The following is a 19,194-nucleotide window of genomic DNA, read 5'->3' as shown; positions in this document are numbered from 1 at the left end:
AAAAACGGGGAAAGTATGTGCAGTGCGTGAAATGCAACATTACTTAATCTATACAGATGAGGACTTTAGAAAAAATATATATCTGTGACTTGCAATCATCGACAGTAGTTACCTCTTTCTCCTGGAAGTAAACCCCAACGTTTTCCCATTTCCGACAGCACCCAAATGCAGCAATAGACAGTAGCTGATGTTGCGTCTGCAGCCGCAGCGCGTGAACACGCTCCCGCTCACTGTCGCCTCACATCCCTCCATCTTTGCGTCTGCTCTCACACCGCAGACTCACCGCACAGGTTCATCACGAGCACAGACGCGTGAAAACATCGGGGAATCCCTCGCTTTGTTTTCGTGCTGACGCAAGCGAGCTCCACAGATCCCCCCAAAAACCTGGCTCATTTCAGGGATTAACAAAGTGGATCCACCGCTGTCGTCAGTAGATGGAATTCTACCGCACTGAAACCTGGATTGCAGTAATTTGACATGTTGCAATTTGTAGGATTTGCAAAGACTCACGTGCTAATTCCATTTCTGATAATCGTCTTCCCCTCTTTAGAAAATGGAGCAAGGAAAACATTTTTATTATAACAATCTTATATTCGCCTGATGCACAAAACTACTCATATATAAAAATAAAACCAATAAATTGACGTTTTGTTTACATTCAGATGTGTTTAATATCCTATTGCCATTTGCTGTATTATTTAATCTCTATTTTCTTCACTTTTCTTAATCTGATTTTGTGTAAAAGCTGGACTAACTATTAATGTATGAAGTCTGTCATTAAGAAACAACTCTTTATTGACCAACATAAAAAAAATGTACGAGAAGAAACAAAAGTATCACCACTGTAACACAAAGAAACTCAGAAAATTAAATCCATATGGACCAAACAATTTGGTGCCTATGTACTGAATGTTCATTGTTATTAGTCGCTGAGCTCCTCCTCGTCACTGAAGTATGCGCTCTTTTTAATCCTCGGTTTCCTAGAATCTGAGGATGTTGACGCTTGTGCCTCTTGAGACATACGCGTCTGCTTCCTCTGTTCCTCCTCTTCCTCAATGTGGGCTTGCTGGAGGGATGCAAGAAAGAAGAAATATGACAAATTGGTGATTGTTTGTTCAAATTCCTACAACTTCCATGTCAAACAAGGATACATATTAAGCTCCTCTTTTCAATAAGTAAACATGTTTTTTTTCTGTAGTGATGTTTGGTCACAAGGACAGAAAAATTACACAAACATTTCTAAATATAATTCAGAGTATCATAAAAAACAGAGCATCTGTTGTGCACACTTACCTGAAAAGCTATAGCCTGGCTCAGACTGTCTAAGGCCGGGTCCTCTCCCTCTTCTTCACTTTCTTCTTCTTCCTCTTCGCTACAAGAGAAAAGATATAAGAATTAGGAAAACAACAGTCAATTATACAATATCTCACAATATTAGCTAGTAAATACTTACACATGCTCAGTCTGTTGAGCCTTTTTCTTCTTTTTCTTTTCTTTCTTCTTTGGGGGCTCCCTCTCTCCCAGCATGTTTTTGGGGCACGCGTAGCTCAGATGACCTGTATCCTGTCATTTTCATTCAAAAACACAAATAAAATGACAGTCAGACATCAGACAAGCTTCTGAGATATTTTCAACACACCACATTTTATTTTTCCCCAATTCAGAAAGGACTAATAACTTGCGATTGTGATTCAACAAATATGATCTTCACTCACTCCACATTCATAACATTTGGTCTTGTCTGTGTAGTTCCGCCTCCTTATGAACTCAGTTGCTCGTCCGTTGTCGACTGCAATGCTCGCTTTCACTGTTCTGCCAAACAACTGGCACATGAAAGCATTTGTTACTCTGACAAGTGAATATCAATTAAGAAACCAACAATAGCAAGGACACTGAAAGCCTATGCTACAATACATGGACACCAATATTTCGTTATATAGAGGTGTATACGTCTTAATCTCATTATGAAGTTTACACAGCATTTCCAACATCAATATCCAACATATGCCAGTAGTAGGACATAATGTTGATGTGAGCTATAATCAGACTATGCTCTGTAACATGTAAACAGGAATATGAATGGAATATTCTATGAGCAACTCACATAAACATCATATAATGTTTAAATATCAAATAATGTCTTATTCAGAATAGGTTTAATAGTTGAAATATTGTTATAACAACATAATCAGTGGCACACGATGTGTGAAAGCACAACATGGACTCACCTGTTTGTTATTTACTGCTCTTGCACAGCTATGAGCCGACTCTCTGTCCAGGAAGAGAACAAACGCCACCCCTTTACTCTGGCGGGTGTCTTTATCTTTAACAATTGTAACCCTGAAACAGATTTAAAATGGAGAAACACATTAAGAGCATTCACCTGAACATTGTGGCCGATCTGCACCGGCTACAGATTGGTTTTCATTCATAATCACTCACGATGACAGAGCCGTGACTTACTTAACAACTTTTCCATATTTGGTGAACAGCTGAAATGACACAGAGAACATTGTCTCTATATGAGTTCACTCTTGTTTGTGATGAACAGACGTGATTATTAATATAAATTACCTTGTGTAGATCACTGTTGGTCAGAGAGAAAGGCAGGTTGGACACATACACTGTGCTTTTACTTGGTGCCAAACCTCCACTCATCCTGGACACACACAGCCACCTGACAAGACAAAAGCACTGTCATAAAATGTCTGAATAAACTGTAAACAACTCGCTACTCAGCTAGCCTTTACGCTACACTTCACTAAGTCCACCGTTCATTCTTGTCGCGTTTGTTATTATCAAGTTACTACAAACAGTTGATTGCCAATTATATATAAACTATATCAACCAAACGACTTACCGCCACCATCAGAAGATTGTAAATTCGCTTAAAATCGTAATATTTTAAGGCAGGAAGCTAATGGCTAGCAAACAGCAACAAACGCCATACTTCAACGTCGCAAGTTGATGACGTACACTCACCTCTCGTCCAATGAAAATCCTGTTATCCAACCGGGAGCGGCTAAGCTAACTATCCGCTAAAGGAAGGTGGGATTTGTTTTTTGCTATTTTCGTGGAATAAATCATCTTTTCAGTGGAGGTTAGCACACGCACGTGTATCGATAGGGCACATTGCTTCGTTGTACACATTGTAGGTGGTCTTTATGTCGCGGTAACGTTAAGCTAATCCCCGGGTGGAATGAAACGTGCGGATGTTTGCAGCATACATGGAGGCTAGCTAATTAACAATGCTAGCTGTTAGCTCTACATGGAGACACAGAAGCTAGGAGGGAATTACAGCTAAACAGGAGATGTTGCGTTTGTTTTTGTAACGTTGTTGTCTTGTTGGTGGGTCTGTTGCGTGTCAAGTAGTTGTGTGTGGGGGTTGTCGGTCAAATGGTTGTTGTGGGTCAGTGTGTTGTGCAGAAAGTGACCTCAACCTGCTCAGTGTCTGGATTCATCTCCAAATGCAAACACTGCTTCTCATGTTGTTCTCATTTCATGCAAACGGAGATCTCCCTCCTCAGTTTGTCTATGAACACCTCTTTAGAAATATAGGCACGAAACCTAATGCTCATATATGCTGTTAACACCGATTTCTCCTGTTGGTTGTTTTGCAGGTTGTGCTGATCATCTTATATAACACTCAAAGTGCAAAAGTAAGTTCTTAATCAACTCTGACAGTGCCTCAGTTTAACTGTGGGTGAGAAACAAACTAAATATGTCTGCTGTTAGGTTACATCTGATATGAACAAAACATGGTCATTTATAAGAGAATATTTCAAGTGGCACATACAAGGCTTGGGATAATATGTAGAGATTGTATGTGTTTGAAAGTGTTGCAAAAACTAGTCATCTGACTTAATGTTTTACTTTCGTTTTACTGGAATATCGCTGCTCATGAAGTTGGCTGAATGTCATTTGTAACCTTTATTTATTTATAGTTGTGTGGGATGAAATGTTCAGTGCACTCATCATCTTTCACTCTCTGCCCATTGCAGTGACATACAGGAGAGACAGGAGCATACGAGAGGTGTATGACGAACGCTTTTTAAACGAGAGACAAGTGAGTGTGAACCCAGGAGCTGCAGGATCTATTTTGTTGTCCTGGGATCCTGTATAACTTCTGCTTATCATTATTTAAAGTATACAAACACAGTGATGAATACTATGTCTTTTAAGAAGTTGGTATATGTAATTTATTGGTCAATGTTGAAAGAGAATATCACAGCTCAACTAAGAAAAATGTCTTCATGAATTTATTTTCCATATCAGCTGAAGGGGCAACATGTTGAAATAATCTGTAACAAAGCCAAACAGAAAATTCACCCAACAGCAATAAAAAAACAGAAACATAAAAGTACACGTAAATGTCAAATCCATCAAATGTACCTGTGCTGTTGTAGGGTCCGTACCCACGAGCAGGTGGACCAGTGGAGAGGAGGGGCCCCTTTGGCAGACCTGAGGATGACTACGGCCGGGGTGGGTACGACTACGAAGGAGGTCCCCGCTTTTTCCCGAATGGAGGCGGCCCCCGGAATTACCATGAAGATCAGAGAGGCTATCACGGCGACAACATTCATTTCCCTGCTGAGCGCAGAGCCGTTCCACCTTCAAGAAGGGTGAGAAACGTCACTGCATCTTTTCTGTTGTGATGTGCATATGAGCCAAGGCCTCAACTCAAAAGAACAGCATTAGACAAAATACTTACTGTCATTACACACTTTTTACACAATTTTGTACAACTTTGGACAAATGGCAGATGCATACCTCGTGAGTTAATCATGCACGCATTTAACTGGCCAGCTGAAGGCGCTACAGTAAATGGTTTACTTTAGATATTCTAAATTGCCTGTCTACCCTTACAGAGTTAAAGTTTCATGCCACAGTCAAAATCCAGTGATGAACTAACTCTGTGGCATTTTGTCTATACTTGGCATGTTCTGAAATGTTTGCAAATATTTTCAGTCACGAATCTAAGATATTCGATTACATACACTGTAGGGAAGTAACTGGAGAAGAATGGATGTTAAATGTGCTTCTTTAAGTAAAAAGACTGTTTGTTGTTTCAAGCATTATTTAATACTAAATTCCAAATCTCTACATTGGGACACATCCAAATCATGCAAAAGAAATTACATTTAGATTCAGTTTTTATTTTTATACTTTCTCAACTGTGTGTTGCAGGAGGATTTTCCTTACAGAGTACCCAGAGAGGACCCTCACACAGGACGGACTATGGAGTTTGGGTAAACTTGGCTCGCCACAGGTCTTCTGTGTTTGATTCCTCTGCTCCAGCTCAGGCAGGATCTCCTCAGGCCTCTGTTTGCAGTATTTCTCTCAAGACGAGCAATGATTGCTGAACAGTGGCAGAAATTAGTAGTAGTAGTAGTTGACCTGTGACTAGTATTGCATATGGAAAATTAGTCTTTTTATCCTGTGTGTTACGAGGTAGCAGTAACAATATTGTTATACAACTGACAGGCAGGGCTGTATGAGGTGGTGCGTTGTTGGGGAGGGGTTTCTGCAGCTCTCCCTGCCTGTTTGCAAAAGTCAATACTTTATACAGAGGCAAAATGTTACAAAAGACATTACACTTTGTATCCTTGTGTGTCTGCCAAGTGGCAACTGTACTAAGGCTTTTTTATTCCGATCAATGATTGCGAGTTGTGAAAGAGTGCAGAGGTTAGTTACGGCCTGTTGATTGGTGAGTTTGGTGCAAGTAAAGGTCAGAGGTCGGTAGAAAGGTGATGGGGAGTTTGGGAAAGGGTCACAGAGAGAGGTGTGTTTGAGGAATTTAAAGCATGAAGGGAGCACGAAGCTCTTTAGAAGCAGCTTCTCATCACCCTCTGATTCTTTAACATGAATAACATTGAGAAAAGCCTGGAGAAATGTTTCAAGTCAGGTTAAATCATGATGGAGAATGTTTTTTAAATGATCCAGGTAATGTGGAAATATATTGTGAGTAAGTCAAAACCATGTATGACTACTTTGTGTTTAATACTTCTCGAGTTTCATAAGACATTTATGCAAATTGGGGAAGGTGCACAAGCTTAAACATGAAACCAAAAGATTATTGCAATCATTGTTGGACCAGATGTTTTTATCTTATACAATATTTGTTTTGTGTATTTAATTATAACTACCTCATATTTTTTTTAATTACCTTAGTGCCCGTGCTCCACCTCCTCATAACGTGCGAAACCAGGGAATGTACCCGGCGCCCAGGTCGCTCCCAGAGAGTGGGGAGGACACACTCGTCCAGGCCATCCTCAACCTGGACAGAGGGTAATAATAATGATGATATCACGTTTTAATATAATACATTTAAATTATAATTAATCATTGATTACATTAATTGTCACAGTATCTTTGACATTCAGAATAGTTATCTAGTGTCATTGGTGTGAGTCCAGTGCAGTGGCCTTTTAACACCTCCAGATGGCAGCATTGGGCCTTGTTTGCACAGAGCAATAGTAGTTGCAGTGAAGACTCGTTCAGAACTGGTCACAAATGTCATTTAGCAAAAGATTAGAGGGAGAAGATTTTTCATTCACTGTGGAGCTAAATGTTTGAAGCATTAAAATTACAATAGGTCACATGTTCCTCTTCTGTTCCAGGGAGGACAGAGACCATTACAGGAGAAAGGCCGCCCCGTTCCCTCCCCTCAGAGAGCGCTCTCCCGTACGCCGTGAGGTGGCACGCTCCCCCCACAGTCGCTCCGGCTCCAGCGTCAGCAGCAGAGGCTACTCACCAGACAGAGCCAAGAACCTGCCATTTCCCTCACAGCAAGGCAAGAGTATGTAGAGTTCTTAGTTTCCCCGTCACCTGACGCAGCCCGGAGCTCGATCACATCAGGACAACCAATCACAAAAATTTCTTTCATTTTTTTTTTTTATTTTCTCACCTCTATTTTTTTTGTATTCACTTTCAATCCACAACTGATAATCTGGCTGACTGGCTTTGCAGGTGCAGATGGTCCAGATGGGGTCGTGGGTGTCACTGAGCACCTTTGGGGGTCGCTCTTTCCTCAACAGGGCGGACATGACACTATGGGTCTGTACATGGAGCCATGTGCACATGAGCTTGGACCTGGGTGAAGAATAAGGTCATCTGTTGTCCCTCGAATGTCTCTGCATCTTTGTCATGTCAGACAAATGCTGGCTTTGTTTATCTCTATGTTGTCTGCCACTAAATCTTGAGAAAGATGCACGGATGGAGGAAAGAATTAATTTAACATCTGTAGATAAAATCATTGACAAATTCAAGTTTAACCCAAAAGAATATAATGAAGCACCTATATTATAACCTTAAGAATCCAATTTATACAGAAAACCTCTTTGACACTGAACTTCTTTCACCCAGGTCTGAAGTAAATTGCATCTCTTTTGTTTTTTTAATTAGAATTAGAACTTAGTGGCGATTTTGGTTTAATGGGGTCTTTCATATAAAACATTTCTACCGTCTGTTTCGAAGTTGCATTAGCACTTCTACACTGTATGAACACTGATCTGCAAATATTTATGATTTGAATGTTCTGGTCTGCAGCAATAAACAAAGATTGATCAGATTCTAGACTGTACATAAAGCTGGCCGACATAACAACTCAAAGCCAAAGCGTCTCCACCGCCACCTGGTGGCTGGCTGCAGTGTAGGTCGTAAATTCATGGGAGATGGACCAAAATAAGAAGTCAAAGTAAAATTAAATCAAAAACATTTTTCTCAAAGATTATTTCTGTCACTTATCACAACAATCAATGTTCGAGTGCTGCCGCTCCATCCCCCGATCACTACTGCTCAGACTGCGGCTCTAAATTCGCAAAGATGTTCATCTCTGGCATAATTTCTTCATAGTAGGTGGAAGTGGAGATCATGTGTCGTCCATCTTTATTAACAGTCTATTGACTGGCTAACTCACAATCCTAAAACTAACATCTTGCTGACAGCAGACATGCACAGAAACTAATTTCCCTGCAGGTTAACTGAACGTAGTTGGAATCAAGTGGACTGTGAAACAGAATACAGATAGTTTCATTTAGATCTGCTCCCATCTTCAGCGCAGGCCGTTTCTCCCTTTTTTATTTGATCGGTGCTTTTTTACTCATGAAGCTTAGTTGACCATGTGACATCATCACAAAAGTAGTGCAGAACGCCATTAATCATGTTTTTGGTGGTGCATCGGAGCAGTTAGCATGCTTGCGTGTTTGCTGTAGGAGAAACAAGCATAGTTATACTGTACACAGCCAGTGACCTTACGGTTTGGTCTTCCTACAGGTTATGAAGAGACTTATTCTCAGAGCAAGACGACTGGTAAGTACAGAATAGTTGTCATAGAAATCTTAGAGAAGTTAACTGAGGAAATAGTCGATTTAAGCAGGACTCCATCTTACCGTACTTGGCAAAGTCTCTGCACCATTTCTGCCATCGCTTCTTTTTTTTGTTGTCAATATTAATTGATGAGATGACACGCAGAGGATTGGTTTTCGGAAATACTCAAAGGTTATAATCGTTAAACTTAACCTATTCTCAGTCTGTGTAACCTGAGTGAAACAGAGGGAGCGTTTCTAATGTGTCCCGCAGTCGTCCTCCCCGCTCTGTCTGCCACTTTGTCAGGCCTCATAAAGATGCCACCGGGTCGTGTGGGGATGAAGATGGAGAGGGGATAGGATGTCTGATGGATATTCCTGAAGCTGACGTTTCCACTCTGGGGCGTTTTGGTTTCATCCTTAAGTGCTTAGAGTTTTGTTCATAGGAGGTGGCGATCAAGATGGCTGGTGAATCCTCTCGCTGGAGTTTGGAGCCCGGTGGCAACCCTGTTTGTTGATTGCTCCACATGTTCTAGCCTCGGTACCTGTCTGGATCCTGAAACTAAACTTCTCCACCTGTTCCCTAAAGTCCTCAAACACACTCACTTTCTGGACTCACTAATTGTCCACTTTTCTCCATTTTAATTCCTGCTTCCTTTCTCTCATATCTTGTTCTTGACTTTACTTTCATTTGTCCCTCGCTCAAGTTTAATCCTGTCCATCTTTCTTGTTGTCTTGTTCTCATTTCTCCAGACAAAATTCCAGGCCTGTCGAGAGAAGGCTCTCCACACAGCGCAACATCGAACAAGGTGAGCTCAGGCAGATGACAACTAATTCCTGTAATAAGCTGCTTTCAGACATGCTGATAATCGACTGAAATCCTCGGATGGGGCTGTATGTGAAAACTTAAATGCACGAGTCAGTTGCTCCTGACATTGTCAAGAGATTTTCTTTGTAGCCCCTCAGTAGAAACTCCAGATAATGTCCAAATTAGCGAATGTGAGAACGAGGTAGGAGAACATGTAGTGGATTTACCTCGAGTGAGTGGGAACGATGATGTTTTTAGAAAGTGATGGATGCAAAACTTAAAAAAAAAAGACAAAGAAGATGTCAAAATGGAAAGACAATGAGATTCAAGAGCTTTTGGAGACAAAAGCATTTCATCTCTATGGTGGAAGTTATGTCACATCCTACATGCAACTCCTCGCCTTAACGTGTTCGAACGTAGAATGTCAGAATGTCATTCTTCATATGGGTGCAAACTTGAGGTCATGTATGAAGATGGCTTTCTTGTTTTTGCACTTAAATTTGACTTTTTAGTTCAGTTGGAACAAACAAGAACACAACACAACCTTCTGTTTCTTTTAATGAACATAAACCTGTTGGTCTTAAATTGATAAAAACAGCAATTAAGTCTCAAATGTACGATGTACCTCTATTTATAATAGTAATAATAATAGCTTGAATTTATATGGCTCTTTTTAAGAGACCCAAGGACGCTTATTGTCCACCATGTCCCTGTACAGCAGGATGCACCTGGAACTTCTTAAATTCCATCCTTCTAATAAACATGTAGTCCCATTGAAGTGTGTTAATGGGTTTTAAAGTGGCACTCACACAGAGCATGAAAGCCACCAGGCCTGGTCTTTGTTTACCTGTGGTGTAAGCAGACCTCAATCACCAGTACTAATGGGAGTTAGGGGAGCTCGAGTGACGACGAATAAGTAGTTCCCCTCGTTTTCAAAAGAAAATACTTTTACTGTTTTGAGTAAGGGCTGAAGGTGGATACCTCCCGCTGCCTGTTTTGAAAATAATAGCTTGTTTTGCTGATAGCTACGCAGGGGAGTGTAAATAGAATCAGATGTGATTAAGCACAGTGTGTCTGGCTGTGGCCACCCAGAAGTGAAGAGGCTAACTCAGTATCCCCACTCACAAAATTATCATTGCATCTTTGCCTCAAGTCCCTGTGGATCTCATTCGGACGCGTTTAGACTGATTTTCCTTTTTCTGCTGAAGAATACGAATGAATATGTTTGTTGGCTGTGACTGGTTCATGTCGCAGGTCTCATGCCTGTGAGGAGTAGATAAGCATTGTAAGACAGGAAATGTCTTAATGTATATATCAACAGCCCGCTTATACGACACACACATCATATGATATGGATGACAGATAAGGTGAAAAAAGAAAAAACTAACTAAAAAATGTAGTAACTAATAATTTGGTCAAAACTGAGAGAACAAAAACTCTGTGAAATAAGAGTGTTAGTTCCTAAACAATACAGGTGAAGCTTCACTTTATTCCACATTAATTAATTATTAATTATAACTTGATGTTACTACAATAGCAGTTACTGCTGTATCCGTTTTTATCTCTGATAAAATTACCTTGCGTGCATTTTTAAACCCTTTTTTTTCTTAACACTGGTTTTGTAGCAGTTGCTCTAAATGTCATTGACATTGGGTAACCACCTAATGGCCTCACAAAGTCACTTTGATCAAAAGCCTGTTAAACCTTCTCGTTAAACGCTGCTTTAATGTGGAGGGAGTGTCATTATTTATCTCATTAGCCATCTTTAGATCTTTTTAAGATCTTTCTGTAGGTCATTTGAATGTTGCCGTCATTTGTTCTAAATGGATAAATTCTTTAAGGGCACATTGATGATTTCTTTTTAGTTACAACACAGGAAAACTCCTTTCCTCTCCTAATGTCCTTTTTTTAAGGAACCACCCACTGCCACCCAATCAACTGCTGTGATCAAAGTTTTTTACTAAGTGCTCCACCCCTCCACACACATGCACACTGCAGCGTCTGCTTCTTTGTTTGATCTAGCCTGTGGTGCATTGTTGTTCTCTGTTCTGGGGGCACAAACTCATAACCTTGGCTTAGATGAAAGAGCCTGTGCTGTGCCCCCAGTAAAGCTCGCACTAATGGCCCTGGCCACTGCCTGCTGTGGGGATTCAACAAACACTCGCAGGCTCTCTGGAGCCATCCCAGACAGAAGAGACAAAAAGAGGGGGGCACCAAAAGAGCGACACCAGCTCTGGCTGTGACCCAGGGTGGTCCAATGGGTGTGGACTTTGTTCTGGCACTGCAAAGGTCACCAGAAGGTTTCATCCCAATACAAAGCTATAAATTCCTGGCAATTAAAGCGCGATGCTGTGTAATATCAGCTAAACATCTACTTAAATGGTTTGGTAAATAATTTTGAAAAAACATTCATTGTCCCAGATGATAAACGATGATGGTTATGATAATCCCCAAACTTTTCCTGTAACAGTGTTGTGAACATATGTGCAAGATGCTGCTCCTAAAAAGTCGCAGTATCTGTTATCAGTAACTAAATGACTTGAACAAACATCAGTGGGATTAGAACTACTTTAAATGACAGAACCCTCCACTGAGAATATAATATATTGAATGCATTCTTTAGATTTTTTAGATGGTCCATGTCTCATTCATTAACATAGGAGAGGCAGGGTTTATGATCTATTCTGCTAGCAGCCACAAGATGGCAGCAATGGAGACACTTAAGCCTCACTTTTGGCATGTGATCATGCCGCCCCATCTTTATATACATTCTACAAATCCAAGCTTTGTGTTCAAACATCCCTCCCAGGTTGGGTTGTACCCACTGAGCTGAAGTGAAAGACGCGGACAGGGACATTTTTCACTGACTAACAGAATTTTACATACATGCACACACAAGTGAACGCACAGCACTTAGCTTCAGGGGAGGAATCTGAGGGAGAAGTAATTGGCTGATGCTTTTATGAGCTGTGCCTTTTTATTTCAGACCACACTCAACTTTGTGATGTACCATCTCCTGTAATTTTTTCTTTCCTCTACCATCTTAGACATATGACGAACCCTGTGGCTTGTTTCCCTTAATGTATGAGTGGACTTTTAGTCATGGCTGGGCAGTTCTGCTCCCCTGCCTTCAAAAAGTAATAGTATCAGGAAATGAGTAAGAAAGAAAATGAGCAGTGATCCAAGTTGGCCTCGTTTCACCCCCTTTGCTTTTCTTTTGGCTTTCACAGTCCTACTTGTGGGTACTAGAGTTTCCAGTCTACCCATTAGATAGCCCACCATGGCTTATCTGGCTAGACTTTTGATGCTCTTAAGATATAAGAGTCAGTTTCACAGAGAAATACGCTTGGTGTTGGAGCCAAGCTCTTGTCATAATCTGCTAAGTAATAACAGTGCATGATATAAAGGGCATGTCATTTGATATAGTGCATATATTTAGGCCAATTAAGCCTTTGACCTGTTGTAGATGTAACTCTGCCTTTTTCAGCCAGAGCCGCTTCTTCAGGATATCTACATTTTATACTTTGCTTCATCAACCACATTTTTCCTGTGAAGTTAGTCAGTACAATGCTATGATCTGACCTATACTGACTTTCTGTGATGGGCCGATAAGTCGCTGACCTACATTCTGTAACATTTCCCATTCTGTGCAGTATCTTAAATATATCACTGACATTTCTGTCATCTTGGTGCATTGATTTTCTGAGTTTGACTTGGACACTAATGTGATATCAAAGCATTTTCCACTTGACTTCAAGACATTTTTAGAAGCTGTCTTTGCGCCTCAGAAAAGTAGCTCACGCTTTTCTCCCCTTGAACCTTTCAGGAGGAAACCCTTCCTCTAGAAGCTCCAGAAAAAGAGGACCCCCTGGTAGCTCCTGCGGTGGAGGAGATCCAAAAGTCCACAGAAAGTTTTCAAGAGCAACGAGCGCTGGCCATCGCAGCTAAAGCCCAGGAGATAGAGAAGGTATGTTTCCAACATGTAACATGTGAAATGCAACTCCCAACTGATAAAAAGTTTTTAAAAAACTATTGAAATAGCACATTACCTCTTGAAATCTGTAACTTTTCTGTTATATTACAGCCTCTTAAACATTTCATCTCTATTTAAACAGTCATTTATTGTCAGAGCGGATAAAAACGGACACAGCAGTTTGAATTCCATATTAGTATTAAGGAAATTACATTAAATCATATATTTTTTCAGCAGCTCTTTTATAATCCTCCCATTACAGCTTGGTAATTTGTAAGACTTTTCAAACAAATGTCAACAGTCCATGCATGAGACACACTCCACCTCCAGTTTATAATCCGATACACATGGTGACCTTGGGTTCTCTGACCTCACACATGGGTTATTTTACTGGACAGGCAGAACTGGAACAGTCACCTATTACAGGAAATGAACTTCTCTGTCCCCCAGTCACACAAGGTGGTACATCCTAAAATTCTCCTGCAACTTTCATTAGCACCATATATTTTGTGTTTAAGTGATGGATAAAGGCTCATTTATGCTCAATGTTAGATACTTGTACAGAAGCGGATGGAGCCCTCTGTGCGTATTCTGTGCTCATGTCTTCTGTATTTGTTTGGGGGGGTTGATGATGACGCATCTAATGCGCAACAGATGCAAAAATGAAAAAAACAAAGAACCATCTCCCGGCGAAAAAAAGCACTGCCAAACAAGACACTGACAAAGATGTTGAGAGTTTGTGGTGATGAGCACTGACGCCGGTGCCTGAGTGTTGTTAATAAAATCCAGTTATCGCCACAGCAGAGTTAATACGTCACTTCCTCCCTCTGGCTGCTGCTCCACCTCCCACCTGAATAATGCTGAGGATTTGTTGCTGTTGTGTACACATCTGCAGAGAACCCCTCGCTGTGTTGTGCATGTGTGAAAGGCAAAGTCTGTGTAAAGTCCAGATGCAATTCACCGGATTTTACCCGCAGGTCATGTCTAAAAACAGCTTAAGTGAATGTTACATTGCTTGAAACAGACGTGAATATTTTCATAAGTAAAGGCTAATAAATTAGCCTTAGTAATTACTGAGCAAAGTAGCAGCTTGCCAAATTTCTCTCCCCACCTGCCAAAACTGCTTGTTATACTTCACAAATACACACACACACACACCGACCTGCACGCAGTGATTTGGAGAGGACACATATCCATGAACACATAAATGAAAACAGGAACACAAGTACGGTCTAGTCAGGGTATATTGGTTTGCACGTACATTAAATCAGGAGGTGAAGCATTTAACAGAGCAAGAACCACCCAAGGCTCGAGGTTACAGCTCCGCTCAGTTATCTAATGAAGGCAATTCCTGCACCAGTGAGCGCCACCACCGCTTTACTGGGACCATTAAACCTGAGCCAGCTCTGCCCTGGGGCACACACTGTGGTCTCACGTCAAGCTGCACCACAGGGCCCACAGGCTGTTATAACACTGTTGCTGACGCTGCAGCCTCTGGCCCATTTTACTGCCTGTCTATTCCTCCACCATCTGTGACTCCTCTCGCTCCTCGTATAAGACGAGCCGTGTAACGTTTAAGCTGCGGTGCCTGAGCTTTATTTCACATGCTCAGGTATTATGAAATGTTTGAATGTTGTCATCACCTCCCCCTCACTCGCTATAATCTTGAATTCTGGAAAGAGCTAAAGTGGTCGGAACAGCATGTTCCACTTTCACAGGGATATGAAGTTTCATGTTTTCATTCCAGGATTTCAGATTCTTAGATGACTATCATTTTCTACGGACTATTCCAGCGTTTTTCCCTCCTCCTCTTGTTCCTTTCTTTGCCTTTTATGAGATTCAGTAAAGCTGCATTTCCTCGCTTGCGTGTGACTTGGCTGTCCTCACTCTGTCATGACAAGCCTGAATTGTTACCTCCACCAAAGAGGTAATGTAATCGACAGTGGCAGTTTGTCACGAAAAGATTACACAAAAACTACAGAATGGATTTCCGCATCCTTGAGGAAGGATGGGACATGGGCCAAGAAAGAGCCCGTTAAATAATGGCACAGATTCAGCTTGTTAGCAGGTTGTTGTTAAAAAATAGAGCATATTTAGGGAACCGAAAATCATTTCCTCTGTTTAATCAAAACCTGAGAAACTTTCCTTCACATCGTGCTTGGTCACCTGCCAAAGTAGCCTCACAAAATAGAACCTCGAAAAATTTATGAGCACTTGTCTGGTGGCTGCTATTAATTCCCCCATCATGCCCCAAAACATGCGGCTAATCACTGTTAACACACTTTTTAACACACACTTTCACACGTGTTCTGCCAAGTCACCGCAGCGTCTCCGTCGCAGCAGGCAGTCGTGGTTTAGCCACTTGACAAGTGTCTGCCAGATGTTTGGCACTGCACCCGATCTGGTCTTGCAGTTTCATCCACACACGACCACAAACACACTCCTGTCCAGTAGCCTGCTCGAGGAAATTTCTCACAAGCTGAATTCGGTCCGCAGAAATTCAAGTTCTTTCAAAGTTAACTTTGGCTGCTGCTGTGACTAACCGGTTATATTGAGTGACAAGGCATGGCAATAAAGGGTATTAAATTTTACTTCTTGTAACCTCATCCTCGATATAAAGGGACTTTTATTTCATTTGTGAGGAATCTATATATATTTGGCTGCAACACAAACAAGTCAGACAGTTCCAGCCTCACTGAGGGTTAATGGACGAGGATGGCGGATCTGGACTCTTTCGTTCTTCTCTTTCTCTCACTTCTGAAGTCAGGAAGCCTCATTTACTCCCAATCTCCCACCTTTACTTTACACTGTCCAGCCACTATGACATGCAGTTTTTACAGGCTGTAGAATAAATTGAGTTTAAAGAAAAATACATTTTTCGAAACTTCTTGAGCGACCCCACCCAAAAAGTCATGTCCCTTCCTTCCTAATTGGACAACAAGGGAGGGATTTCAGGAAGTGTGTTCGAATACAGGATGTATAATTTCATCACATTGTTATCTAGAAACAGCTTTTCCCAGTACCCTAGAGTTTTTTTAAGAGTGCTTGAGTGGAGACTTCTGTTGAATTAGACATTACGGGACAAACTTTATCCCGCCAACGTCCAGCGAGTGAGTGAGCGTGTTTATGACGGACGCAAAACTGGAAGAATAATATAAAAACACGAATATCTCAAGATTTAAGAAACCATACACGTAGAAAACAAAGATGTCGACTCGGAAATAAATTCTTGACGTTTTCCGTAGCTCATGTCTAAAAACAACCATTGTGTGTTTGCTTAATACAGTTTTGAAAATCTGCCAACTGTTGTCACTCGTACATTAACGCTGTCGGCCACCAGATCTTAATTCGAGATCCCCCCTCAGCTCCGAGCACCCTATCCAATCTAGGAACATTGTGGAAGTCTATAAATAAGCCAGCGAGTTAGAACGCCCTGCAGCACAGAAGCCGCTGTTGGTATCCAGTGAATGACTGATGCCCACCCTTGCCTGGCCTAATTTTACACACACGGACAAGCGCACAGGCTCATTCATAAACACACATCCGTGCACAGCCCTCGTCATTGGAAGTGCCCTTGTGCGTCCGCCTGCGGCTCTGAGACTCGATGTAGCAAGCTGCAGAGTTGGTCAGTTAAATTACATTCATTGGGTCAGAGAAGAGAGATGGGAGTTTGGACAGAATGCCGAGAGGGAAAAACACGTGTGTCATGATATAATGGAGGGACAGATGGAGAATAAATAAGTAGTGTCCCTTAGAGAGACAGAGGTTTGACTCTCTGAAGTTTACTTTTATTCCTAGAAAACACTCTGTCCAATCAGAGCTGTCTAATCCTCGTGTGTCGTGCATATTGGTAGTTATTTATATTAAATAAAGAAACAAGAGAAGAAGAGATAAGGAGAATGCAACCGTGTATGTTGCATTTCGTGTTTTCTTAACCATTAATGCACTGTAATCCTATGCATTCTGAGTTCAATTGAATTTTAGCAAGTCCTTCAGATGTTCCCCTCTCTAGCCGTGATTTCCAGTTCCTCCTTTTTTCGTTTTTTCAAAGCACTCAAAAAAATTTTTGTAATAACCAACAATTATTTTGATTATCTTGTATTTATTAAGGTATAGAAAGATATACATTTCCTAGCTCTAGCATCATAATGTGACATTTTGTATGATTTAAGAAAAGTACACTACTGGCTTTTTTAAACTGGGGGTTGATATATTTGCTATTATTGTATTTTGTAGACCAAATGACTAACTTATAAGATAACTGAGAGGTTAACTAATAATGAAAAGAATTATTAGGAGCAGTCTTACTTTAAAAATGTGATTTTTATTCCTAATAATCCCCCCTAAAGTGGTGCTTTGCAATTTTCTTTCTTATGACTAATACTGTATTTAACAGGATTAAGGTGCAGGATTTATTTAAATTCCTCAGTCTGGGAGTTTATCCACAGAATGTCAGGGTCCTTATCCCGTCTTAGAAAATGGAAACTGATACAGAAGTTTTACCCTCAGTTGAAATGTCTTATTTCATTGTGAGCTCATGTGAAGGAACAAGTTTCAATTCAAGTCTCTTTTGGTTTTTCACAAATCAAACGACTCTGTGAGGAAGCAGCAAGCTCCCTCCATTGTTTTTATGTGATATTTGAGGTTGGGTGTGAAATCCCAGCTCCCTAACAGGACTCCAGCACCTCTTCCTCATTGTCCCTCAAACACCTATTATATGCCTCCGAGCCTCCACTAAAGTGGGCTTTTATTGCATCTCGAGCTGCCCTGTCCTATATAAAGGGCCTCATTAAACTTGAGAGGATAGGTGTTTATCGTTTGACGCTACACGATGCGTGTTAACACCAGAGTGATCGGCTCAGGCCCTGAAGGATTTACACCTAGGTGACAGGTGGAACAGGAAGGAAGCAACTTTTCATCCCCTCATAACCCTCTGCCTGTCGACACTCTGTAGAACTAAATCTACATACAAATGGGTGTAAATGTGCCTGAGATCAAGTCTTGACACTGTTTGTCCATGTCCAGGTGTACCGGCAGGACTGCGAGACGTTCGGCATTGTCGTGAAGATGCTGGTGGCCAAAGACCCCAACCTGGAGAAGCAGCTGCAGGTTCCTCTCAGGGAGAACCTCGGGGAGATCCGAGAGCGCTGCCTCGAGGACCTCAAACACTTCATCAGCGAGCTGGACGAGGCCGTGCGGCAGCCGGAGCCCTCCATCTGCGACTCAACCACTCCGTCCACGTCTGGTCATAAACTCTCAAAGACGGCAGTGAATCACAGCTCCTCTTACTGACATGTCTGTGTCTTGATTGAGACTTAACATAGGATTGACTCTTGGACGTGATGGATATCTGGACATAAACTGTGGATTGCTGGACTGACGTTACTTGACAGCACAGCAACCTGAAGAATAACTCAGCATGGAGATGATGCAATTTTGCACCTGGGGGACGATCAGTGTTAGTTGTGAACAGAGCTTTTTTTTTTACATTCAATTCCTCTGTTTAAAGACATTGATTAAGTTATTTTGATGTCAAATGTTCAAATAAAAAAAAAGTTGTCTATTTAAAAATCCGCTTCTGTCACTAACCAGTGAAAATGGTTAACAAGAATTCTTTAACCTTTCTTTCTTGTGTGTGATTCCATTTGTTTTCAAAAAGAAAAGCCAGATAAGATTTCAATTTGAGTATTTTCAGCTCTGTGAATTTTTATCGTGATATTTGACTTGGTGCTGCTACAATTTACAACAACAATGTTAAACGTTATTGTATAAATTTCTACTGTTTGAAAATGCCTGTTCAGTTTCTTTTCATTGTGTTGTCTCATTTAGATTTTTCAAACTTTGTATCCCTCGTGAAAAACCTGCACAAAGCCTTTGTTCTTTTGATTACTTGAGACAAAGCTTTGCACAAACGTCTCAGTTATTTGTTTATAGTCATATATTAAAACAAGTGACAAATTTAAAATGTTTTAATTATGAGCATTGCATGTCGCCATTAGACATACAGTAAATATCAGGGATGCGTAAATTCAAGCGCACCTTTTAATGATTTTATGCTTCCAAAAGGGTTTTGTATGTTGACAAATTAATACTAGTACGTGTGAAAT

The 19,194-nt window shown here is 41.0% G+C and overlaps 2 protein-coding genes across 11 annotated transcripts; one reads left to right on the top strand and one right to left on the bottom strand.

Moving 5' to 3' along the window:
- Positions 1-777: 777 nt before the first annotated feature.
- Positions 778-2,985, bottom strand: zcrb1 (zinc finger CCHC-type and RNA binding motif 1). The gene is made up of 8 exons (XM_020092251.2): positions 2,861-2,985; positions 2,575-2,677; positions 2,464-2,492; positions 2,229-2,340; positions 1,716-1,823; positions 1,454-1,563; positions 1,294-1,372; positions 778-1,066 (listed from the first exon to the last, which is right to left on the bottom strand). Exons 2-8 carry the CDS (start codon positions 2,656-2,658, stop codon positions 923-925), a joined length of 666 nt encoding a protein of 221 aa, XP_019947810.2. The 5' UTR covers positions 2,659-2,677; positions 2,861-2,985; the 3' UTR covers positions 778-922.
- On the top strand, positions 2,938-18,877 carry pphln1 (periphilin 1). Of its 10 annotated transcripts, none has more exons than XM_020092246.2 (12): positions 2,938-3,048; positions 3,621-3,659; positions 4,002-4,066; positions 4,407-4,622; positions 5,188-5,249; positions 6,172-6,288; positions 6,621-6,793; positions 6,970-7,056; positions 8,275-8,310; positions 9,060-9,115; positions 12,941-13,081; positions 18,113-18,877. In XM_020092246.2, coding segments are annotated over exons 2-12 (1,221 nt in total). In that variant the 5' UTR covers positions 2,938-3,048; positions 3,621-3,658; the 3' UTR covers positions 18,380-18,877. The 10 variants fall into 10 exon arrangements, with proteins under 10 accessions (XP_019947805.2, XP_019947802.2, XP_019947807.2 ...); XM_020092243.2 differs by having other exon boundaries at positions 6,621-6,799; XM_020092244.2 differs by having other exon boundaries at positions 3,000-3,100; positions 6,621-6,799.
- Positions 18,878-19,194: the final 317 nt, after the last annotated feature.

Source organism: Paralichthys olivaceus, chromosome 23 (assembly GCF_024713975.1).
Source record: "Paralichthys olivaceus isolate ysfri-2021 chromosome 23, ASM2471397v2, whole genome shotgun sequence".
Classification (NCBI taxonomy): Eukaryota; Metazoa; Chordata; class Actinopteri; order Pleuronectiformes; family Paralichthyidae; genus Paralichthys; species Paralichthys olivaceus.
The sequence above is the reverse complement of the archived record's forward strand: the minus strand, read 5'-3'. Positions and strand labels throughout refer to the sequence as shown.